The 25811-nt window shown below is 48.1% G+C and overlaps 1 protein-coding gene across 1 annotated transcript in view; it reads right to left on the reverse strand.

Annotated features, from left to right (window-relative positions):
• Nucleotides 1–497: 497 nt before the first annotated feature.
• The window catches only part of LOC135805453 (uncharacterized), a 38280-nt gene continuing 12966 nt past the window's right edge, over nt 498–25811 (reverse strand). Inside the window, exons 13-27 of the mRNA XM_065319485.1 lie at nt 24516–24626; nt 24280–24354; nt 23248–23337; nt 22346–22426; nt 20295–20527; nt 18961–19088; nt 16773–16872; nt 15100–15157; nt 13497–13624; nt 11879–11926; nt 10497–10623; nt 7784–7960; nt 5176–5277; nt 4547–4710; nt 498–3526 (exon numbers count right to left, since the gene is read on the reverse strand). Coding sequence (XP_065175557.1) covers nt 1660–3526; nt 4547–4710; nt 5176–5277; nt 7784–7960; nt 10497–10623; nt 11879–11926; nt 13497–13624; nt 15100–15157; nt 16773–16872; nt 18961–19088; nt 20295–20527; nt 22346–22426; nt 23248–23337; nt 24280–24354; nt 24516–24626 — 3489 coding nt within the window. The 3' untranslated portion in view covers nt 498–1659. The remainder of the gene's footprint in view (nt 3527–4546; nt 4711–5175; nt 5278–7783; nt 7961–10496; nt 10624–11878; nt 11927–13496; nt 13625–15099; nt 15158–16772; nt 16873–18960; nt 19089–20294; nt 20528–22345; nt 22427–23247; nt 23338–24279; nt 24355–24515; nt 24627–25811) is intronic.

The raw sequence follows: 25811 nt of genomic DNA on the forward strand, positions 1-25811 counted from the left end.
CTGCATTCAAGACACCACTCTGTGAACACCCCCATGACGTCCATGAAGGGCATGCGCAGTAGATCAGTACAATAAATGTGGGATGTCATGAAAACGTCGTTGCCGAGCAGTCATGTGCGTATTCCAACATATTCTCCTTCACGTGTCAAGGGACATGCCTGCACTCCGCAAGAAGCAGCTTTTTTTGGCCAGAAATTAGTAAAATCACCAAGTACATGTATGCAGAAAGGGGTTTTGCTATCTATTTGAGAACCTTGCTGTAGCCAGTGTAGATGAGTGCTGCTGCAGGTAATGCTGCCCAGTTTGTGGTGGCAAAGAATAGTGTGAAATGTACTCCAACAGGCGTTCCTACTTGGCTGTCGCCTCAATGACCAATATTACCACAATGCGTATACGACACAGTGGTGTTAACCTCACACTAGAGGGGGGGGGGGGGGGGCATGCATGTTTTGTAGTATGACTGCAAGCCCAGACGCAAGGACAATACCAAGAGCAAGCTGTATGCAGACGATAATTATCGAGTTGAGAGCAGATCTGCGTAGTGGCAGCGAGCATACCAAGAGAACACGGCAATTCGTTAGAAGCACTGGTCTTTATCGTACTGTACGGGTGCATGGAGATAGAGCACACTCGGATACATGGACAGGTGAGAAGGAAAGAAGATAAGTACCAGAAAGTGATGGACTGCAAGTGAGAGATGGCTTATCACAAAAAGCTGAAGGGTTGAAATAAAAAGGCTGGATTTTGACGGAGACTTGGCATCACCAGAAGCAGGAGCAGTGGATCTACAGTGTATAATGCATTTAATAAAAACAGACTACAGCAGCAGGTGTGCATGCCAGAAGTAGCTAGTCCTCCAAACCCGGACAACTGGTGGAATAATGGAATATGATGATCATTAATAAAACGGAATCACGGAAACGAATATGCTGCACGCCGAGTATTCTCTAAAAGCAACAGAAAAGAGTTTCGTACCTCAAATAAAAACAGAAAAGGGACCAAGCACGCCAAGGGAAGACATGAAAACAAGCAAATATGCAAGACATATCATGCACTGGAGTTAGAATCAGCAGAAGCCTAGCCTGAACGACTCCTTGCCTGCTTGTGCTGCCAAGGCAAACATGTATTTTCAACTGCGCAGAGGACATGTCATGTTCAGTAAAACAAAAGAGTGGCGGTGGGGCATCGGTAGCAGAGCATGATGAAAACCATGGCAAAGGAAAGAAAACATAATAATTATGTACATTAGTTTTTTTGGAGATTATGTATGCACGCCTGCAACTAGCTGGCTAGATACGGCATAGGAGAGGACATCTAGTCCTGCACATGAAACAAAGGGACCATCTATGACAACCACCGAGCCTAAAACGTGATTTATTTGGTGCGACTAAGTATGAGCGGAACTGGTTATGACACCAGGGGATTATTCTACAGTAAAACGCGAAACAAAGTAAAGAACCTACTGACACAAGTTGGGAGATCTAAGAGTCAAGATGATGCTGAATGCAAGTAAATCCAAGAGCACATGTACCGATGTTGACTGATGACTGGCAAGTCACAGTCTAAAGTCTACATCATCTGCAATGAGATAGTGCAGTGCCTCGTCCACAGTCGTTCCCGCTACTAAACAAAGAGAAGGCACTGGCCTTGCTATCAGCTCTATTTCTTGGGCGCTACAGGAAACGAGCCATTGGGTGCGCTGGCAATGGTGAGGCGACCCTCGCCTTTGCCAAGTGCTTCCAAGCACTTCACGGCAACAGCATCATTGACTGAGGCTGACGGCAGTGCAAACTGCGGTCCGTTCTCGCTATGATACAGCCAGCCACTGACGTGACCATGCTGAGTAGTGAGTAGTGCCGGAACAACACTGGGCGCCGTGATCAGCCCCGCTGTCGCCGGTGCTGTAGCTGCTGGTGCCGGTGATGGGTGTGTTGTGGCGGCTGCAGGTGATGGTGCACTGCGAGCAGGTACACGTGGAGCTGCTACACCACCGGGCTGCAATGCACCGCTGTACAGCTGCCCAACGGTCATCTGCGAATGGCCTGTGACAGAGGCGGCGAGGGACGCAGCAGCCGCAAGAGCAGACTCATTGCTGGAGCGAATGGCGATGGCCTGTGACAGAGCAGATATACTTGAGTGCTGTGTACCTACAGGCAGGGAAGACGACGACGCACTGGCAGCAACTTTGCTCGCGGCACTTGTTGCAGCTGTGTGAGAAGAATGTATTCGCGATGTACTGACTGAGCCTGAAGCCAATCCACCGCTGGCTACAGGTGCTGCTTGACTTCTACTTCCCGTTGACACTGAAGAAGTGCTCGAGGACACTGAGCTACGGTGATTGCTAACATTAGCAGACAGTGAGCGAGGCGTAGCTGCACTAGCAGACAGTGAGCGAGGTGTAGCTGCATTAGCAGGCAGTGAGCTACGGTGGTTGCTAACACTAGCAGGCAGTGAGCGAGGTGTAGCTGCATTAGCGGCTGTACTGCGAGCAGGCGTAGCGACACCATTCGATGCTTTCTGACCGACCACAGTAGAGGCAGCTGTGCTGCTGGTTGCTGGGGTAGCAGCCTTCGTAGCTGACCGCGTTGCTATACTGGATCTGGCTGCAGCAGTGGACGATGCGATGGAAGATGAGGCTGCAGACACCAGGGAAGCTGACGCTGTTGTTTTCTTTGCAGTGGGTGTAGATTTGGCCATTGCTGCTGCTGCTGCCGCTGCTATAGACCTACGTGCTGCAGCAGGTGTGGTTGGTGTACTACAGTCAACCCAACGCATGGTCCGGCTTGATGGCTTCGTCTTCGCCACGGCAGTGGGTGTCTTCTTAGCAGCTGGTGTGAGAACGGCAGTGGCAACACTTGCCTTCTTGTTTGCGCTACTAACGGGAGTAGAAGCAGCAGCAGCAGCCACCATTGGCTTCTTGCTCACATTTTCAAGAGGTGTGGTCGCAGGTCGCTTGTAATTCGCAGTAGCAGTGGACGGCTTGGAGCCAGTAAGTGGCACAGAGCTGATGCGTGCCTGTGTTGCCGAGCAAGCACCACCAGCCTTCGGTGTAGCGCTTAGTGTCCTAGCAGTTGTAGGTGTGCTGCTGTTGCTGGTGGCAGGGACGGCGGCCCTAGATTGCTTGAGCGGTGACGCGCTACTGGCACTAGTATCCATGGGGCACGGGGTACTCGCTGCCGTTAATGCCGCTTCTGCTTCCTTCTCTAATCTGCACTGCACAGCAGAAGGGGCAGAATATTGGTTAAGAGGCCGCCGGGGCAGCCGACTGTCGAGGAGCAGCAGGATCGGCACCTGAGGTGAACTTTTCTGGAGAAAATGCACGTGCTCTGTACTTGTCCTATCCAAGGACAGCTTCTCCACAATAGCCTTCTGGTTTTTCGACTGTGCTTTCGAATAGGAAGCTGCTGCCGCCGTTGTTGTTGGTTGTTGGGCAACGCTTGGCTTCTTTAGGACTTCCTTCAACAAGGCACACGATGCAACAGGTTTTGGAAGGTCAGCACTGACGTCCTTGGAACGATTGACCTCTCTGCCACCACAAAAAGGAAAAGAAACCATCACGACCAGTGAACAAGTAAGCGACATCGAGAACACACGCAATCAGACAAAACACACATGCACGTGTCCACTGTACACTGTGCACTATACAGGTAATGCATGCAATGCATATGCCAGGGCTACACTATACAGGTAACGCATGCAATGCATATGCCACGGCTACACTGTACAGTACTCGTAGCAGGATGGGTTTGTTCAGCCTTTCACTGACACAACGCACACCCATACTACAGATCTGTGCGACAGTTGCGCACGCACACGCACACACACGCGCGCGCACACACACACACACACACACATACACACACACAGTGACAACATAGCCCCCCCGTGTGCCTCCTCTCCACAAGGCATAACATTCTCCCCCACGGCACGGGTCAAGGTAAAAGTAGCCAATAGTCAATTCTAAGCATAGGGGCAGGAGGTGTTAGACACCTTGTTTCATGGAGCTGCACATAGTGATGGCGGTGCCCATCTCCTCTTTTGCCCCCCACCCCCCCCCCCCCCACCCCCTCCCCGCAACCAAAGCCACATACTGTAAACTGCCTAATGTTTGCGACGTACTTTAATGTTTGCTAAGTTTGCGAGAAGAGCATAACACGAATATTAACCATCGTGAAATCAAACGTCAACAGTGGGTGTACGTGTGCGGCCACAGCCCACAGTGCTCCGCAAACATTTGCCATCATAACCTCGCTGGTTCTGAGAGATCGCAACAGTTTAGTGACGCGAATATTGGGTGGTTTACAGGACCCAATCCCAGAAGGTCTCCAGGAGTGGTACCGTAACTTACTGGTTATAAGTCGTCTTTTCATACAATGTATGTAAAATGGAACCAAAAATGGGGGGGGGGGGGGGGGGAGGGCTACAGCCTGGATTTGACTTTCATCCAGGATTTTGTACGAAAAGCCTAGAAGTACATGAGTTCGCATGCACGCATCTCGTACCATAACCATGTTTCCGCCCACGCACCCACAGAACAAACACTTACTGAATTAGCTGGATCTTCTTGCGCAGCCTGCTGCGGAGAAGCTCCTGCAGGCGATGAGCAAAGAAGCCCAGATGGCCAGCAGAGTCGAAAACGACTCGGACGTACGCTAGAACGATCGCGAAGAACTTGCGCTCGTTCTCATTCACCCGGTCTTCATAGTACAACTTCCAACGACAAGGCAAACACACACACACACACACACACACACACACACACAAACACACACACACACACACACACAATACAGGATTCATATGTATGGAGGAGCATCTTTTAGAGATAGAGGTTCACATGCCGTAGTCATGTTACTCATGCAGGACCAGAGGAAGCAGTTTTTGTTTGGTCCATACAATTTTGCCACCATGCGCATGTGTGTCATATGAAACCATCCAACGTGTTGGAAGAAAAGTATCTCAATCCTTCTCAGGCTACTTCTGGTCTACTTGAGCGATATTGACACAAGCAACACAAGGAAGAAAGGAAAGAATGAAATGTTCAACTGTACGTCTACACAAAATCAGATGCTAGCGGGGGAGGGAGGGAGAGAGAGAGAGAGGGAGAGAGAGAGAGAGAGAGAGAGAGAGAGAGAGAGAGAGAGAGAGAGAGAGAGGGAGAGAGAGACCACTAACCGTCTCCAATTCAGACAGCTTCTTATCAGCAGCTTGCACAAGCAAGGCCGGATTGATTGGCGTTAAGAGTTTTAGCACATCGACGATCACCAGTTTTGGTTTCTGCATGTAGAAAGCAGCAGCACCAACAACACATTCATGTGGACATTGGGATTATGTGGAACTACAGCAAGCAAGCAACAAGGGTGCATGTGCGGAAGGGGGGCAGCACACTACGGAGTCAGTAACAAAACAAGAGACATGCCGCGGAATAACACAACCGCGCTATTCCAGCAACGGTGGTAACGGGTAGTAGTAGTAGTAGTACTAGTAGCAAGAGTACATAAACCAGAGTGTGCAACTGTGCATATCAGATCTGAAACAGCGCAGTTCGTGCACTACGTCACCCTGATGAGGTCAGCCAAGCCGCGACGGCGTACAGCTCAAATTTTCATGTTTCATAGTCCGGAAATCAGCCAAGTTTGCTTGATTTTATACGTCCAGTTTCAGGATTTCGGAGTTTTGTGTAACTGTGTACGCTGCGTACATCCACCGACAAGTAAAGTCACCAGGCTATCCGCATCAAAAAACCGAAATCAGGACAAACTCAGTGACCTGCACCACCGCGACTGGTTACGCAACTTTTCACCGTACCTGTGGCTTACCATGCCGTCAGAAATGACGTACTGCATGAATTACGCTCCCACAGGAACCATCCCGAGTTGCACACTCTGGTTTATGTACTCTTGGTAGTAGTAGTAGTAGTAGTAGTTGCAGTAGTATTTATTATTTTAATAGGGGAACCCTACAGACGGTGTCGTCTTATTACAGGGAACCCTATGAGTACGAGAGGGTGCATATGGCATGAGAGTACTAGTAGTCACTCGACACAGCCAGGGCACCACAGTAGTCACTCGACATAGCCAGGGCACCAGAGTAGTCACTCGACACAGTCAGGGCATCAGAGTAGTCACTCGACACAGTCAGGGCACCAGAGTAGTCACTCGACACAGTCAGGGCACCAGAGTAGTCACTCGACACAGTCAGGGCACCAGAGTAGTCACTCGACACAGTCAGGGCACCAGAGTAGTCACTCGACACAGTCAGGGCATCAGAGTAGTCACTCGACACAGTCAGGGCACCAGAGTAGTCACTCGACACAGTCAGGGCATCAGAGTAGTCACTCGACACAGTCAGGGCACCAGAGTAGTCACTCGACACAGTCAGGGCATCAGAGTAGTCACTCGACACAGTCAGGGCACCAGAGTAGTCACTCGACACAGTCAGGGCATCAGAGTAGTCACTCGACACAGCCAGGGCATCAGAGTAGTCACTCGACACAGCCAGGGCATCAGAGTAGTCACTCCACACAGTCAGGGCATCAGAGTAGTCACTCGACACAGCCAGGGCATCAGAGTAGTCACTCGACACAGTCAGGGCATCAGAGTAGTCACTCGACACAGCCAGGGCATCAGAGTAGTCACTCCACACAGTCAGGGCATCAGAGTAGTCACTCGACACAGTCGGAGCATCAGAGTAGTCACTCGACACAGCCAGGGCATCAGAGTAGTCACTCGACACAGCCAGGGCATCAGAGTAGTCACTCGACACAGCCAGGGCATCAGAGTAGTCACTCGACACAGCCAGGGCATCAGAGTAGTCACTCGACACAGTCAGGGCATCAGAGTAGTCACTCGACACAGTCAGGGCACCAGAGTAGTCACTCGACACAGCCGGGGCATGACACTCGGCACAGCTAGGCTTGACAGCTTGGCGAGTATCCGATAGCATTTCGGCACATGCAGCATATCGTAGTCTCAGACGGTACACTCGGCACACAAGCGTGGTGAGAAATCAAGGTATCACGTGGACTAGACTACATGTTATGTATATGTATAAAGCTATAAGCAACCTATGCTAACTGATAGTACACGTCCGGATAGGTCTTTGACCAAGCAATTATGAGAAGGAGATGAAGATGACGCGCCACCATTGGTAACAATGAAGGGTAACTGCTGAGCAACAGCTATTGTAGGCCACACTGATATGGCTGTGAGCCAACAACACACCATGGCCACCAGTATTGGCAAGCAGTAGCAGTAACGAAATCCAGAGGTTGGCACCGGGTTAGACCGGTCGAGGAATTCTGCGACGTGTTTGGAGAAAATACCGGGTTCTCGCGACCCGTTTGAGTGATGCAGTCTGTTGTACAGTCACCACTGCACAATGTATCATTCTGGGCATGCGGGCGTGCGTTTGCATGTGTGTGTGTGTGTGTGTGTGTGTGTGTGTGTGTGTGTGTGTGTGTGTGTGTGTGTGTGTGTGTGTGTGTGTGTGTGTGTGTGTGCACTGTACTGCATGGAGGATACATCTTTAGTCCCATTTGCGCTGAGCAAGCATGGCCCACACTGTGACAACATGAGTGACGCGTAGGTTAACCTCTGGCAAGTCAATAACCTAGGATGCATTTTTTTGGCTTTTCATTCATTCATTCATTCATTCATTCATTCATTCATTCTCTCTCTCTCTCTCTCTCTCTCTCTCTCTCTCTCTCTCTCTCTCTCTCTCTCTCTCTCTCTCTCTCTCTCTCTCTCTCTCTCTCTCTCCCCCCTCTCCCCCTCTTCCTTACTGCGTCATAGACGTGCCGTGTAGCGAAACTGTTCCGTGTTACCATCTTGGTGGAAGGAGCCTTCTCATCAAAGCGAGAGCCAAACACTTGCATACACAGCCAGTCACGAACCGCCCAAACCATGGCCTTAGCCTGGGAGGGATTGTCGGTAACGAGCGCCTTCAGCCCCTCCGTTATCTGTATTGCAGTAGCAGAGCGCACAAAGGAGAGGATAGCAACACAAAGGACACATCGAGCCAACCAGACAACAGAGGAACACATCCCCAGCATCTGCGCAGGCAACTGACATAAACACAACAGCAGATCATATCTTATAGTAACAGCACACCAGTGTCTTCCGGCAGCCACATACCGGTAAGAAACAAAATCACAGTACAGTAAAGCCTGTGACTACCGACCACCCCTTGGTGCCAGCAAAAGCTGTCTTTAGTAGCAGGTGGTCTTTAGTTAGAGGTTTGCACCGTGCGACCATATATGGATCCCATCATATGATTATGTATATCAAAATGCAGCTAATACAATTCCCCAGGACTTGCGCAATGCCATTCTTATTTCAAGTCAAACAACACTTGGAGAGAAAGACGGAGAGATGGAGAGAGACAAAGAGAGAGAGAGAAGATTAATTTTTCTGCTGACATAAAATTCAGCTGCTACTTCTGCAGCCAGGAGTCAAATGTTCCCTGTGGAAGTTTCGTTTTGCGCTGGGCTTCAAATTTGTTCATGCGATCAATCGTACCGACTATCCTTGTTGTGACTTCTCGATTGTTTGAACGCGATCCTTCAGCATCAGGACCTTGCGGTGCTGCTTTGTTTCTGGATTCCTTGACGCCATCGTCGATTCATTTGTATGATTGGGGTGACAGAGCCGCTCAGTCTTCGTTTCTCCTCCGAGTAGTAACATCGAGCAGAGAGCGCTTTCGATGCGCTCTCCAAGACGTTCCTATCATGTTTATTATTGACAGCGCTTTAAATTCTGACAGGTGTAGTGCAGTCCACACCGACTCCACAGTCAAAATGGCCTGCGTTCATTTGTTCAGCTGTAGTACCGAAAGATTCCTTTCAGGACCATGGAAAATCAGCAAAATTTCAAGAAGGAGCTTCGAGCACCATTTGGTTTCCTACATCGCGGTCGCTAGTTACGGGTCAAAAATCGTCTTTGGGACAAGAAAAGGCGGTCGCTGGTCGCGTTCAGCAAGTAGTCGCTAGTCACAGTGCATTTCGAATGTGAGACCGTCCGTGCCTGGCCAAGTGGTCGGTAGTACCAGGCTGGTCGCTAGTCACGGTGGTCGGTAGTACCAGGCTGGTCGCTAGTCACGGTGGTCGGTAGTACCAGGCTGGTCGCTAGTCACGGTGGTCTGTAGTACCAGGCTGGTCGCTAGTCACGGTGGTCTGTAGTACCAGGCTGGTCGCTAGTCACGGTGGTCTTTACTTACAGGTTTTGCACTGTTCATTGGTTTGAGGGAGAGATGCAAACGGGAAAAGTCTGAAGAAAAATTGACTGTCACCGCCAGGTCTCGAACTAGGGTCCGAGTACTAGGGACCTCCACTTGAGGCCCGCGATGCTCTAACCACTGAGCTATGGTGTAGCTGTCATCCCAGCAGGGACCATTCAACATTTTCTTTACTGTACAACTACTATATATGCACACATCCCCTTCACACTCGCTCCTCCACTCCACCGTCAATAGCCTGCTCCACCACTCCACACACCAATCTTCCATCTCCACCACGCCACTGCTACCTTTGAGCTGCACGTAATCACTAGTAAAATAGCAAATCGTGTCTTTCCCTCAAACCAGTGAAAATAGTAAATACTTCAAAGTATAGCACTCGAGGGACAGCTAGCCGAGTGCGAGTGGTGGACCACAGCTGACGAGTGCGAGTGGTGGACCACAGCTGACGAGTGCGAGTGGTGGACCACAGCTGACGAGTGCGAGTGGTGGACCACAGCTGACGCAACAGTGACAACATCAAAGTACAGTGTTGCCAACCGCCCGTATTTGTCCGTATTTTTACGGAAAAAAGAAGTTTTGTCCGCAGTACGGATTTCAATCGGATATCCCGCAAACGATCATTTATATGATCAATTGCTAAAACCTTCGTAACTCCATCGTTTCTTGTGCCAATTCAACAATCGAAGGATCTACGTGGCAGCCAAAACTCCAAGCTGTCCAACGCAACACTCACGGAAGCGTTACGATATCGGATTCCAGAAATATAGACCAAAGTTATGACCTGGTGAAGTTGAAAATTGTACTGAATTCGTAGGCTTCGCAAGTGAACTCTGTGGCTGGAAAAGTTGTACAGTATCGTTTTTTCTTCCAAATTACACTAAATCAGTCAAATTGTTGACCTGAAAAACGAGTACGGAAAACTCTGAAAAATTCTGCAAAATGGCACTGGGCAGTACGCATGGGGGTAGAGGGCACTTGGTAACACTGAAAGTATAATTCGTCCTGGAAGGAACATCGCAATCCTGCATTCCAATGGATCACTGCTGGCTAGGCAGTGTACAAAGATGCTCCAGGTCTACTCTGCCAATGCCAGGGTCGCCCATGACAAGCAGAGAACTTTATACAAGGCCAGAAAACGGAGCTCAGAGAATGAAACTACTCCCAAGGAGCACAAGAGAAGAACACAAACAGACACAAACACACAGACACACAGACACACACACAGACACACACAGACAAATACACAGATCAGTACTCACCGAGCTGATACTGCCATCTGCGCTGATGCTCTTCTTGTGCAGAATGGTCTCCACCTGTGCCGGAGAGGAGAGATAGATAGCCAGGCCGACTTGACCAAACATTGTATCTCCTCCACTAGCAAGGGATCTGAAGCACACACACACACACATACATAAACATACATACATACATAAACACACACACACACACACACACACACACACACGCACACACACACACACACACACACACACACACACACACACACACACACACACACACACCACCACCACCACCACCACCAACAACAACAACAACAACATCTCTTATTGGCCACTGGCTATCGTGAGAATAAAGATTTGAAACAACAACAAAAAACGGGAAAACCAAGATCAAAAGCCTATTTGAAAATAAACTACCGCGGATACTATACCGTAAAAGGCCGTATTAACGCCCAACCAGTATGCCCAACCAGTATAACGCCCGCTGCCCGTGTATTGTAAAAGCCATATACATATAACGAAATGCTAACTCTAACGAGTTAACGAGGAGAAGTCTGTCGTTAAAATAGAAATCGTTATACAGAATACTGTACTATTGAGCGTTGAGAATGAGTGAGAATCGTTACCTTTGGTACACGTAAACTAGTCAATTTTGGGAAATGGTTATATATGCGCCAGAGTTAGAATAATGGCTTTTACAGTACATGTCCAGGTGCCCAGCAGCCGGGTGTCAAAACTCTTGTCCCATTTTCTAGCCCACCTCCGTGTAAACGCCCGCCGGCGACATCACAGGCCCAGCACACACAGTGCAGTGCATGCACAGCTCCACGTGTATGTACGGTACCGCAGTAAAACTTAGTGTACAGTACACCGTGCTAACCGTATAACTGTTATGTACATACGGCAGTACGGCATGATGTGAAAATAATCTTACTTCACTTACTGTAGTGTCTTGTATAAAAGCCTGTCTCGTATAGAAGCCTGTTTTGAATACAAGCCTGTATCGTATACAAGCCTGATTTTTAAGATACATGTACACTGTCAGCACATAATCCTGGCTTTAGTATTGACACACATAGAGATATGTGCTTGATTAGAACCCTAGCACTGACACCGGCTTCTACCGGAATAAGAACGGCTTTTTATACGCGGCATTACGGTATCCGAAATGATACTCTGGGCCCAAATTGACGGCCACGTTCTGGACCTTCACTAACGTTTCTGCCCAGGGCCTTGTTACGGGCTTTTACGGTATCTGCGAGAGAGTACTTGCTACGCATGCTAGGCTCTAGGAGACTATTCACTAGATTCCACATCAAAACTAAACCAGGGACCAGCGGACCTGTTGTTGCTGGCCATACCTGTCTTCACTAGCAGTTGGCAGCCGAGAAAAGACTTACCCATAATGATTCCGCACGGAGGAAACAAACTCAGCGGCTGTGCCCGGGCTGCACAGAAAACAAAGACAGCGATACCACCAAGACAGTGTTTTTTAAATACAGTTTCACATCCTGGAAGGAGTTGAACTCAGTTCTGCCACATGTGTACAAAGTGACTACAAACATTTACCTAATGTACACAAGGGTTTTCATTCTGCACCAGGCTGGACACTCAACTCGGTCTGCGAGGTCGAGTTGAAACTCATCCCCAGCTGGAAGTGCATACCATTGTAAACTCTTCACCATGTAAACCCGGGAAGGGTGCTGACCCCATATAAACTCTACGGCAGATTCGTGCCGGGATGAAAGTCGTTGACGTTTGTCAGCAGGAAATCAACTCATCACTGCATGAAATCATCTTGTGAATGTTTCACAGTTCCATTCCGGATTGAAAATTCCATGCAAACTTTAGGGTCATTGAATGCTTTCCTTATAATTTTTTTTGTATACACATCACGCCACACACTAGCTGTTCATCACCACCCAGGAGACCGGGACGGTGAAGATGCGTGTGACCATAATCATCGACAAGCAAACCCGCCATCTCTCGTTTGGAAATTGACTACACCATATGGGCTACACACATACACACGTGTACACATTCGCACCTACACCCATACCCGGTACCCACACACATATCCCCCACCCCCACCTGCCAGGGGCTGGCAGCATGGAGTTCAGCATACAACAGGAGTCTCTCGGCAACACCACTTCTGGGTATTCTCTGTTCCTGACAAGAAAATTTCGCAACCAAAGAGTGGACATTCCAAGTTCCAGTGCTGAATAGTCCATGCTGTTGTATTTCTTTCTGCGGTGAATAACACCACGCGCGGACACACGCACACATTTTTTGTAGTGGCGTGCACGGGTAGTCGGGTACCCGTGCTACCCGTGAGGACCTCGGGTAGACGGGTACAGGATAGTACCAGAAAAACCCGAAGTCGCAGATGACATCTTGTGCAGTGCACGTGTACAAATTCATGTAATACTCCGCGTGTCTACCCAGAGTGTAAGGGAAGGGGTGAATTGTGGTGTTACCATGGAAACATTACCCGATAGGGTACCCGTGCTGCCCGTGGAAAACTACCCAACCCGATACCCGGAGAAAATGCTACCCGACTCAGCACTAACTATTTGTTTGTAAATCCCCAAGTTTAGCTCCAAGTACGAATCTATGACGGTTGAGAGATGTTCAAGTACATGTAATGGTATGATTCTAATGAAGGAGAAAGGCTAGTTAGCAGTGTCCTCAAGAGAAATGTGAGCTTGCATTAAATCCTGACACCACTGGTTATGTAGCCAACAGGTAGTTATTACAAGCAGTTGCTGTACCGTCTACAATAAAATTTTGTACACCATTGACAGGTCATACAAAATATGCTTGAGAGACGGAGGCCATCGTAACAGAACATTCGTAGTGCGTGCATCCATTACCATGAGAATCTTACTTAACTGCTTCGGGCTCAGTCGCAAACACGTCAGCACACACACACACACACACACACACACACACACACACACACACACACACACACACACACACACACACACACACACACACACCACTGCATGTACAAACCTGCAAGCCTTTAGAGTTTCAGTCAGCTTCAGATAGGATTGGAGATCCAAACAAGATGACTTGAGGCAAGTGAAAATCCAGTGCTTCACCCACGCTGTTTGCTTCAAGTGACAGGCAAGAGTCAAAACCTGGAAAGTGGCAGTCAAATACACCACACACATCCACACATGTAGCATCCAGTGCTTCTCCTTCCGCAACCTCCTCTTACACACACATCCACACATGTAGCATCCAGTGCTTCCCCTTCCGCAACCTCCTCTTACACACACATCCACACATGTAGCATCCAGTGCTTCCCCTTCCGCAACCTCCTCTTCGTCCTACCTGTTAGATGCCACAATGAATTTCTTCTTGGAAACATCACGTATTCAGGAACAAAATCACAGTCATAAGATTATCGTATGATTATACAGGAGGCCGAGGGGGTAAGGAAGCCCTGTGTAACATTTTGTAAATGTCAAGCGGATTTTTAGGAGGCTTCTCCTACTTGTAGAGGCCATTTCAGAAATGCAAGCAAACAAGTTTGTCAAGAAAAAAGGCATAAAGATACAGCACATTCAAAATCAAAATATTATTACGTAGAAGGGCTTGTTTGGGCACTGAAAAATGTTCCGTGAAGGTCTCAGAACAATTAGCACAGATATAACAAAGACTCCAGGTTCGATCAGGTTTTAGGCCCTTTCCTATTATTTTACCCAGGAAACCAGTTGCGATTTTTAACAAAATCCGCAATTTCACGGTGACCTTTCTAGCTGGCCAGCAGTACTTCTGCACAACAACTCTACTGAGCTGGGTCAGCTTGATCAGCAGTGTGATTCCTGAGCTATCCAGGCAATGGTTAGGAGGAGCGTGACATGCTGACACACTCAATCACCTGAAACCTACAGAATTAGTAGTCTACACAGTGTGAGAGAAGGCAGAGTAAAAGTCAGCGTAGACCTACGGCCACATGCTCAGTACACAAAGCGATTGATCAACTTGCTGCTGAAAATTCGACCATTATTTTCATGATCGCTAATATATTCGAATTTTGGAGACATCATCTCCTACCAGCTTTCAAGAGCGTCTTTCTCTCTCAAAAAGTTGTCGAAACCACACAGACGGCTTTGCCAATTCATGGCCGCAAGAATGAGCTTGTGGCCACGCCGTTTTCGTCACACCGTGAGAGTACATTAGCACACTGTCCTCTGCGACTCCACAGGCAACGAGGGAGATATTAAATTTTGCTCATTGTACGCTAGACATGAACAGAGTAGGACGCAGGCGTATTCAAACATTTTCATACTATACTTTCGTGCAGAATAGTTCCGCGAGTTGACAAGAGTTTTTCAAAGCAGTCCACAAGATAACAACTGTAAGGCGTGATGTGCAATCTGCGGGATTACTTCTTCTTCTTTGCTGTTGTTGTTTCGAATTCTTTATTCTCACGATGGCACCATCGCCAATAAGAGTTGTTGTTGTTGTTGTAAAATGGACTATAGTAAAAGAAGATTCACGTTTTCCCATTCAAGCAGTTGGAGCAAACTCCAAAGGTAAAAATTTAAATTTAAAATAAACCCGGTAGTGATCCATATGATTGTAACAAGCCAGTGCAGTAATTTACCTTGGCAACACGATTGACTACGAACAAGCGGCTATCAGTGGTGCAGTAGCGAGAATGTCTATAAATGTAAAACACAGGTGCATGTCCGTACACACACACACACACACACACACACACACGCACACACACACACACACACACACACACACACACACACACACACACACACACACCACCACCACCACCACCACCACCAATCAAAATCATCATCACATGATTACTGTAAATAGAACAAAGCCGAACAAAGCCGTCGCCGGGCAACTCATCTAGCAACCATGCCACTCGCAGGCATGTTAGATGGCAGCACTTAATCAAATTCAACAATCGAAGGGTCTATGTGGTCGCGGAAACTCCAAGCTTTCCAATGCTACAATCGCCGAAGAGCTACGACGTCCGAATCCAGAGATATCGCGCGTCGTATTCTTATCTCGGCAAATTCAAATTTTTGATCGATCTATTCGCCATTCTAGGGGAAAATCCCTTTTCGTGTGCTCTTTGACCAACTGAGCACATGATAATGACGTAGTTGGCTGAAGTTTGAATCGCCTCGAAAAGATTTGAGCGTTCTGCGATAGAGGAGAGTGGAATGGCGTAGATGGGGGAATTTGCTCGCATATCGGGCTTGGAGACGACTTTGCTGTGCTCCCGCGCCTGATTTGTGGCAGCTAGTTGATAGAGCCTGGTATCATGGGGTTGCTCTTGCCAAGAGCTCTCCAACGAGCCCAAGATTGTGGAAATGGAGCGAAGGAGGCTAAAGTTATAGCCTGTTGAGTGTGAAAATTGTGCTGAAAATTTAAATTCTGTGCTTCATTCTGTGCTGGAAATCAGTACATAAAGGGTTAAAATGCCAATTGTTGTGACTGTAGATGGGTGAGAAAGGTGACCGGTAGATGGACGTGCCCGGATGACTAGGGACGTCCGGATCTGGGGAGTTTTGCTTCATGTCTCGTGGCTACCTGCCCGACAGGTATTTGCTTCATGCCTCGTGGCTACATGCCTGATAGGTATTTGCTTCATGCCTCATGGCTACCTGCCCGACAGGTATTTGCTTCATGCCTTGTGGCTACATGCCCGACAGGTATTTGCTTCATGCCTCGTGGCTACATGCCCGACAGGTATTTGCTTCATGCCTCTTGGCTACATGCCCGACAGGTATTTGCTTCATGCCTCGTGGCTACATGCCCGACAGGTATTTGCTTCATGCCGCATGGCTACCTGCCCGACAGGTATTTGCGTCATGCCTCGTGGCTACATGCCTGATAGGTATTTGCTTCATGCCTCATGGCTACCTGCCCGACAGGTATTTGCTTCATGCCTCGTGGCTACATGCCCGACAGGTATTTGCTTCATGCCTCGTGGCTACATGCCCGACAGGTATTTGCTTCATGCCGCATGGCTACCTGCCCGACAGGTATTTGCGTCATGCCTCGTGGCTACATGCCTGATAGGTATTTGCTTCATCACGTGAAACCGGACAGCTTCTCAAGCAAAGGCCAGAGTGTGAAAACTACAGTATACATGTGACAGCAGTAATAGAGGGAATCATTCTGATCAGATCTGAAAGGACTGATTCGAGTTTCGTCATACATAGATGTCAGAAATGAGCCCCCCCCCCAACCACCACACACACACGCGCAAAAAGACATGCTCGAGCGAAGAGGGAATGGATTTACCGTATTCCATCCAAGGTATTGATAGTCATCCGGTGGAACCAAGCCAGAACAAGTAACTGCTGGGCACGGCCACGGTCAGTCGTAGAAAGTTCAATTTTGTCTGCACAGATATAACGACAACAACAACAACAACAACAACAACAACAATCTAAAACAAATTCTCTTATTGGCCACTGGCTATCATGAGAATAAAGATTGGAAACAACGTGAGAATAAAGATTTAAAACCACAACAATGTAATACATATGTCAACGGGCGCACTTTCTGGCAGCTGGCAGCAAATGATTAGATCTTGCCTGACTGGCAGTCGTACTTTCACGATTTCTGTAAATTGAGTGCGACCTCTACGTTTCCAGCGCTTGTGAGTCAACTCTCCTCAGCCACACATGCACCACTAAACCCAAGACAGAAGTGGATACTGCTAGATCTTCTTCCAACGCTGCCATTTGTTTCCCCTGGGGTCATCAACAATGACGGCCAGTGCATGAACATCCGGTGAAAACATGAAATAAAATCACACGTTCCTCATTGGGAACGCTGCATTGAAGGCCATGAACATTACCGTGAAGAGCTACAGCCTTTAAATAGGGATGTCAGCGCGGACACTGCGCAGGGCTTTGCGCATTCAATGATGTAATCGATTTTTCAACGCGGCGATGGCAGACTGAAAAAAATGGCGATCGCCAAAAACCGGCTCAGTGAGTCGGTATTTGACGACTCCCCGATGCAGCTCGACCTAGATTTTGAAGTTTGGAACATTTTTAGAGAGAAAGAGAGGGACAGAGAGAGAGAGAGAGAAAGAGAGGGCTAGAAAGAAAGATTACTCAAGCTAATGCTTTAGTAGAGTCACTAGAAGTTCTGGGCACACTGATAGGCTAATATCATCTGACGATTTCCACAGCTTGTGCCGCTTGTTGCAGAGCATAAGTGAAAATGCGCCGCCACAAGATCGGCGATCGTGAAGTCGGCTTTGGGTAGATTTGGCTTTCGCCATCCCGAGGAGCCGCTCCTGTTGCCTGTGAGAACCAAACCACGTCTCCACACGACTACTCGAACAAAACCCTGTCCACACCTGACAATCGATGTCTCTGGAACAACGGCCCATATGCACGGCGATATGTCAGAAATGCAGAAATTCACAAGAACGAACACCGTCACGTGGAGCATGAACGCTTCGGTCAAATTTCCTGCAAGCTCTCAACATCCAACATCAAGTATTTCTGCCGGGTTTACCATTGAATCCAGAGCTTTTCCCCGGTTAAATCCAGAGATTTTCAACTCGGAGATCGTGGCAACGATCGGCATGGTCGCCATTTTACGCTCTGAAAGAACCCTGTCGTTTGGAACGAAAACGGCTTCACGCCTTCCAACGAAAGCTACAAATCGATTCCAGAACACATGGGCGGCCAACATACCAAACAAGATCCCATTCTGGTAAGCAGGTAGCCTGTAACCACCATCTCCTTGCAAGGAAATTTCAGCCATTTCTCCTTCGTTCAAGATCTCAATTTTCTGCAAAAAATAGCCAGTGTTTGGCAAAACTTCTGCATGCCACTTCTGATGCGCGTTAGGCTGCATGCGCGAACTGCATGCGCGAACTGCATGCGCGAACTGCATGCGCAGTGCACGCGCTGAGATCCCTACTTTAAAGCAGCTCGGCGAATACGGCTACTACAGTCCATTCAGAAAAAGATGGACTTCTAGCTTTTGGCCATAAATGGGTCAAACTTTGAGTTTTTTTAGAATTTTTTTCTGCAATCCCCTATGGAATCCTCTTCCAATTATGTTTCTGAAGTTTTTTTGTCCAGAAAGCAAGCCATAACAAGAATAGAATTTCGGCCAGGTTTTGCCCCAACAGCACTGAATTGGGAAAAACCATAAAAATCCAGGCCGTTTGACCCCGCCTGCAAACGTGCATTGTGCGGTTCGAACCCCAGTTCAGGTACCCTTTTTGGACCCTTTTTCAAATTTCAAATTTCGCAGCACTGCACTGTGTACGATGAAATCACGAAAAATCGCCAAATACGGGAGCTCGCCAGAGCCAGAGCCCATCTTTTTATGAATGGACTGTAGTAACATATCCTGAACGCTCAAAAGTGCTCACCCTGACACTCTTGTGGGAGCACATACACATGGAACAGCATCACATGATTTCCATGATCATCCGATACACCAAACCAGCACTTACCAGGCATCACAGCGGATTTATAGCCGCTTCCAACGAAGCCGTGCGGGGTTGTGATCTTTTGCTCTGCCAGCAGCAAGAGTTGAATGAGAAGCCAGCGGATACGGTCCAGTCTTATAGCGAGCAGCAACCTACAGCCGGCCACACGTATACCACACACGCGCAGACATAGTGCACACACATGCACACAACCCGCAAATGCATGCACACACACACACACATACACACACACACACACACACATACACACACATACACTCACCACACACATACATTCACCACACACATACACGCATACAGACACATACACACATACTTGTATACACACATATACACACATATACACACATATACACACACACACACACACACACACACACATTATTAATTTTGTTTGTGAATCCCCAAGTTTAGCTCCAAGTATGAATCTATGACGGTTGAGAGATGTTCAAGTACATGTAATGGTATGATTCTAATGAAGGAGAAAGGCTGGTTAGCAGTGTCCTCAAGAGAAATGTGAGCTTGCATTAAATCCTGACACCACTGGTTATGTAGCCAACAGGTAGTTATTACAAGCAGTTGCTGTACCGTCTACAATAAAATTTTGTACACCATTGACAGGTCATACAAAATATGCTTGAGAGACGGAGGCCATCGTAACAGAGCATTCGTAGTGCGTGAATCCAATACCATGAGAATCTTCCCTAACTGCTTCGGGCTCAGTCGCAAACACGTCAGCACACCCACCCACACCCCACACACAGGCTTGTTTGCAGGGCGACACCTTCTTACATTGGAAGCCATTGACGCAGTAAAGCGCGGGTACAAAGAACCACTTTATCCGAGATAGTACAACCCCAAGGATCTGCCAGAACCGGACACTAAGGGGGTTGTTATACGTGCAACTCCACCCCGGGCTGGAACGAGCAGGAAAACCGCCCAGAGTGTTAACATGTGCACAGCTTGGCTGGTCGTCAGCCCGTTGTGACTTTATACGTGCTCGGGCTGAAAAGCTTGGTTCTCTTTCTCAAGCACTTCTTTTTATTTTCATTTCAAGTTAACGACCTCCAACATCAGTGGCCTACTTTCCTACTTCTCTAAATATGGTCTGTTTGTTATGTGCGTTTTCTGGCCCGCCCACCTGGGATTCGGGCGAGGCGGGCCAGCCCGCTTGACATGTAAACGCACAACACGATTTTCATTGATTCATGTACAAGCCCGAGCTCCTGGCTGGAGTTGCGCATACATGTATAATCAATCACATATTGATTATTGTACTAACTCCATCACTGCATTACAGCCACGAGTAACTGTATGTACGCTGCACTACGACTTACGAGCCCCAGCTAGCGATGGACATCAGTGACAACGGGCTGCCAGTCTTGAACGTTTCTACGGCAGCCACGACGAGGTTATGGAACGCGTCACTAGTGTCCTTCTTGATGTCCTCAACAAAGTTAGGCAGCGGTGACTTCTTGGTGCTGGAGCTGGCAACGGTTCCAGTCGCACGTCTGCAGTCCATGTAAAAGCCAAGCCGCTCAATGAAACAGTGAGATACCCAAGGATTGTCCTGCATCGAAGCAGCCACCATAAGAAAGAAAAGGACATGCATTTTCATGAGTGGTGACAGGTCAGTCTGCATGAGGGCCAGGTCAACATTTCAACTGTTAAAAAGGAGACAAAACCCAAGTAGTAAAGAATAGGGCTTGAAAGTGCTATGTCACAGCATAGCAACAATTTCAAAAATTCAAAAACTGGATCCACTTGGATCCAGTTTTTGTATGGATCCAAGCACATTTCAAGCGGTCTTACCCACAGCATGGTGATGTAGCCAGTGAAACTGACTGATTTGGCTACTGGGGGCGGGGTTACAACTGGTGGCGAAATAAAAGTCACACCTGCATGCGACATGAGTGGGTTGCTATGCACCCACATACTTAGGCAATAGCAAAGTCACACCTTAGTGGATCCAAAAATAGAAATCTGATGCCAAATTACTACTCCCTGGCCGTTTTGACGTCATCACTTTCAAGCCCTATTAGAAAGTCGAATTTATGGCAGGTCACGTGAGCCCAGATAGTCAAATCTCATCAGAAAGCGGTTGGAAAAAACGTCCGTCTGTTTGGATGGCTCATCATTCACGTTCAGTTTCTGCGCATGTACTGTAACCAGCGACTACTACAACCGTGAATCTTCTGCTCTGTGGTGCTGTAGTGTGCATTTCCTCACGCTCTTCACGCGCCGTAACAAGATTTCCAGTGCACATGTACAATTTCTCTCCCGCTTCACCTCGCTGAAAAGGAAACCGTTGATGCCAGTCCTGATCAAGATGACGACGCACGGTGGTCCGATCGGCAATGTCCCGGGGCAGCCTCCACTTGTGTCAATCTCTACATTGATGAGAAGAAGCAACAATGCCGTCCTGTGCGGGTGTCCTGCAGTCACGAGTGACCTCAGTCCGCTACATGACAACATCGTAACTGATACTCGCTCCACAAGAAACACCTAAAAATTATCGTACTTCAGAAGTAGTACATGCATGTCACTTTCACCGGATGATGCACCCAGTGTGCGGACAGTGCTCAACACCGTGCGGAGGCAGAGTGTAATACACAGAACAACAAGGACAATCAAGGCTTGTTTGTTGCTACTTAAAGTTTCATGCTTTCGCAATCATCAGGCAACATGAGGATGGTACTGGCCATGCCGGCATATATGCCAGGAGAGGGTGGGTCTTGTAGCGCTGTGTGGAAAGCTGTGGGTGAATGTGGGGACTGTATAGGTTTCAGGGCTAGCGGTGTTATTTTAGGCAGGAGGCTGTGACCAGTACTATCCTCATGTTGCCTGATGATTGCGAAAGCATGAAACTCTGAGTGAGTAGCGACTAACAAGCCATGATCGCCCTTGGGGTGGTCGTTTAAACCCGGTTTTACTGTACATCACTTTCATAATTATCATACCCGTATCTGTACTGCACAATATCACTAATCAGCCGAAAATTTCTGAAAGCAGAAATAACAGCTAGCTAAACCTCCTTTTCATTCGAAGATTCGGGTGCATTTCGCGGCTAGTCACGCGTGCACTAGAAAACCGAAAAATTGAATTTGCTAACGCGCTCTAGTATCACAACGCAAACACGAGGGAAACGTGAAATTAAGCAATAGTACAGAGTGCGGACGTGCCAGTCTAGCACCAGAATGCCATTGGCCAGTACTGCAATACAATGCAGCAGCAGCAGCACGTTTCTTCACAATCCGCTGAACTCTCAAACTCCATTGCAGCGTAGTCTGTGCACTTGAAAGTACATGCACCTCAAGCTCACGCTCCAGCAGACGTCTCAAGTACGAGATGTACTCGTACGCTGCAGCAGCAAATTACCAATGCGTACCTTGAGGTGATCCGGCGAAATGAGACATCTCGAGCCTATCATTCTCACGGACAGCTCAATGTACAGATAAATCATGAACAGCTGAAGTGAACACGCAAACAGAAAGCGACACGTACACACAGAACAACCCAGTGATTAGCAGTACAACACACACAACGTACACGTATGCGGGGACAAGGTGTACTGTGGTATTCAACTTATCTCCAACAACCACTACACGGAATCTGGATAATTCAAATATGGCTTAATTCGAACATACCGCTTATAGTTAGATGTTTCTTCCAGGACCGATATCCATCAATACGACTCCCACATAACAATGTCTGATAATTCGAACCTCGGACTGGGGATATCCGGTTAATTCGAAGTTCCACGGAATCCACTTACATAGAAAATGTGTGGGATTTGTGCTGATAAAAGTTGGCAAAGCATAATTCGAAGTTCACTGTATATTATCCAAGTCAGCTCAGCGTGCATGAGCAGGCTGTACTGGCCAGTTCAGCGTGTATGAGCAGGCTGTACTGGCCAGTTCAGCGTGCATGAGCAGGCTGTACTGGCCAGTTCAGCGTGCATAAGCAGGCTGTACTGGTCAGTGCAGTTTGCATGAGCAGGCTGTACTGGCCAGTTCAGCGTGCATGAGCAGGCTGTACTGGCCAGTTCAGCGGGCATGAGCAGGCTGTACTGGCCAGTTCAGCGTCCACGAAATCTGTGTCTCTGGTGCACAGCGAAACACTGCGTGACAATGCGAGTTTTTTTTACATACATAATGTGTTGTGGGTTCATGTTTGGATAATTGGAACGTCCGGATAATTAGAAGTTTTTCCCTGGCATTTGGGGGGGGGGGGGGGTGCAAATTATCAGGATTCCACCTGTATTGTCTGAGATTCAACTGGCAAACATACCTTGTACGACTGCCAGGGTAGCAACGTAGGGAAGTCCAGCAGCTGGCTTTGAGACGCCTTGACAAACTCACTGGCCTGATCCATGTAAATCTACACACGGATATGAAAGATCAACGCCCCACAATTAAGCACCTAGGGAGATGCCCACAAACTGCCAGGTTTAAGTGCATCTAGGGAGATGCCCACAAACTGCCAGGTTTAAGTACATCTAGGGAGATGCCCGCAAACTGCCAGGTTTAAGCACAGTATCTAGGGAGATGCCCACAAACTGCCAGGTTTAAGTGCATCTAGGGAGATGCCCGCAAACTGCCAGGTTCAAGCACAGTATCTAGGGAGATGACATAAGATCATAGCACAGTGAAATCTGTCCAAGACGACCACTAGCACTCAAGGGACCTTCAAAGTGTGATCTCTGTCACCAGGTGGGCTCCTTATCCAGGGTCATTTGACTGTCAATAGCACCCCTTCGTCCTGATCGCAGTGTGGTCTTCAGGGACAGGTGGTCGCCTTATCCAAGTGGTCGCCATGACAGGTTTTACTGTACCCGACAGGATGTCTGTTTCGACCCCGGATTCGGAAGTTGTACGTGACCTGTGGTCTACATTAGTCACACACCAATGATACAACTAAGTCTCTATTGGATGTACCTCCAAGTTTCGTATTGAACAGCCCTCATCAGACAGCATTGTTTCACATTCCAGTCACCGCTGTCGTATCCCTAGACGCAACGACTCTCTGGCCTACACAAATGACCACCACAATGTGCTACCGTAAGCAATGTTCCACAAGGTGGTCATTGAGCAACCACTACAGGTTTTCTCTGCAAGCATGTTTCTCAAGCATGAGCACCAACTGTAGCTAAACGAGCATTGCTTGTGCACACATACACAAGTTTTCCGCTCTATCTTCCTGAACGAATGGTTAACCCACAAATTGCAGGGCTTGAACATCTCGCCACAGTTGACGTCACACAGCCAGCAGCAGCAACAGCAGCTGCAGCAACAACAAATAACTCTGGAAAGGGCAGGTTACGTTTTCCGTGATGTCATCCGGTCGCTCAATTGCACCACGGACAAAATACTTCATCTGGTGTGTAAAGAATGGGCCCTGCAGAAACACACACAGATGCACATAATCATGACAAACTTGAAGTCATATCCCGGCCACCAGACCACACTTCTTCCGCAACAAACACAAACACACACACACACACACACACACACACACACATGCAGTGTGCTGTGCACAATTTGGAGAAAGGCACTCACAATAGCATCAAAGGTAGACGAGGTGCGAGCGAACAGCGGCACAAAGAAGCTGATCAGGCACGCAGTGATAGAACGAGACTTCATGCGCTTCAAACGCTCTGGTGACAAACTCTGCACATGAAGAAAACATGCACACAAAGCTCAGCACCAGCCTTTACACTTCAACCACATCATGAACACACCATTGACCATTGGACGCCCATCGCCAGAGGCGATGATAGCGATGCTACAGCAGAAGCCATAGCAACTTGTGCTGGGATTGCACCATTCAACAGCTTGCAAGGCTGAAGAATTGACCACCACTATTCAGCCTGGTCTACACCACACAGCTTTGAAGTGGCTTTTTTCTGGCCAGTGAATCCCTACTTTTTGGTCTTTTTTTCTTCTTTTTTCCCGCACACACATCACACCACATACTCCGGCATGCACTGGCTGTTGGTAACCACCCAGGAGAATGAAAGAAAAGTCAGGAAGAGTCTGAGAAAGAGAAGAAAGACGTGTGTGACCATAATCGTCGGGAATCGAACCCGCAACCTATCGATTGGAAATCGCTGCACATACCACTGCACCATATGGGACACACACACACACACATACACACACACACACACACACACACACACACACACACACACACACACACACACACACACACACACACACACACACACACACACACACATGCAGTCACAAGACTGTTTCGACGGATGTACGGTGTCTCCTTCGCTAAAGGAATCAGGCAGAAGCAAGTCCAAGGCAACCCAATCACAATGACTGCGAGCATGAACACACACACACACACATACACACACATACACATACACATACACAGACACACACACACAGACACACACAAACACACACACATACATACACAAACACACACACACACACACACACACAGACACACACACCAGGCGCGTACGCAGGGTCACCTCTAGGGGGGTTTCCCACCGAATCGCAAACAGTGACTCGTGTTATCCCTTTCTAAAGAGCCCTAGGAAATTTTCAAAATTATGTATTTTTTCGTGTTCTTTGGATCATAACGTCAGTTCTACTCACTTAATCTTCATTATCTTAGGCTTCCTGGAAGTGGAAAGGTACCAGGGCCAGGGAGAGAATGAGGTCGACCATGATAGCCAGGACACAGTACAGTCATGTACATATCAAGCGCTATATGCTATAGCGGTAGAGTGCAGCGACAGTGCGAAAAAATGGTCTAAACTGGGCCAAAGGCTCAAACGCGTCCTGCTCCAGCGATTCCGTTTTTCTTGATCGCAGAGTTTCGATTTTTTG

The sequence above is a fragment of the Sycon ciliatum genome, chromosome 1 (genome assembly GCF_964019385.1).
Source record: "Sycon ciliatum chromosome 1, ocSycCili1.1, whole genome shotgun sequence".
Taxonomy (NCBI): domain Eukaryota; kingdom Metazoa; phylum Porifera; class Calcarea; order Leucosolenida; family Sycettidae; genus Sycon; species Sycon ciliatum.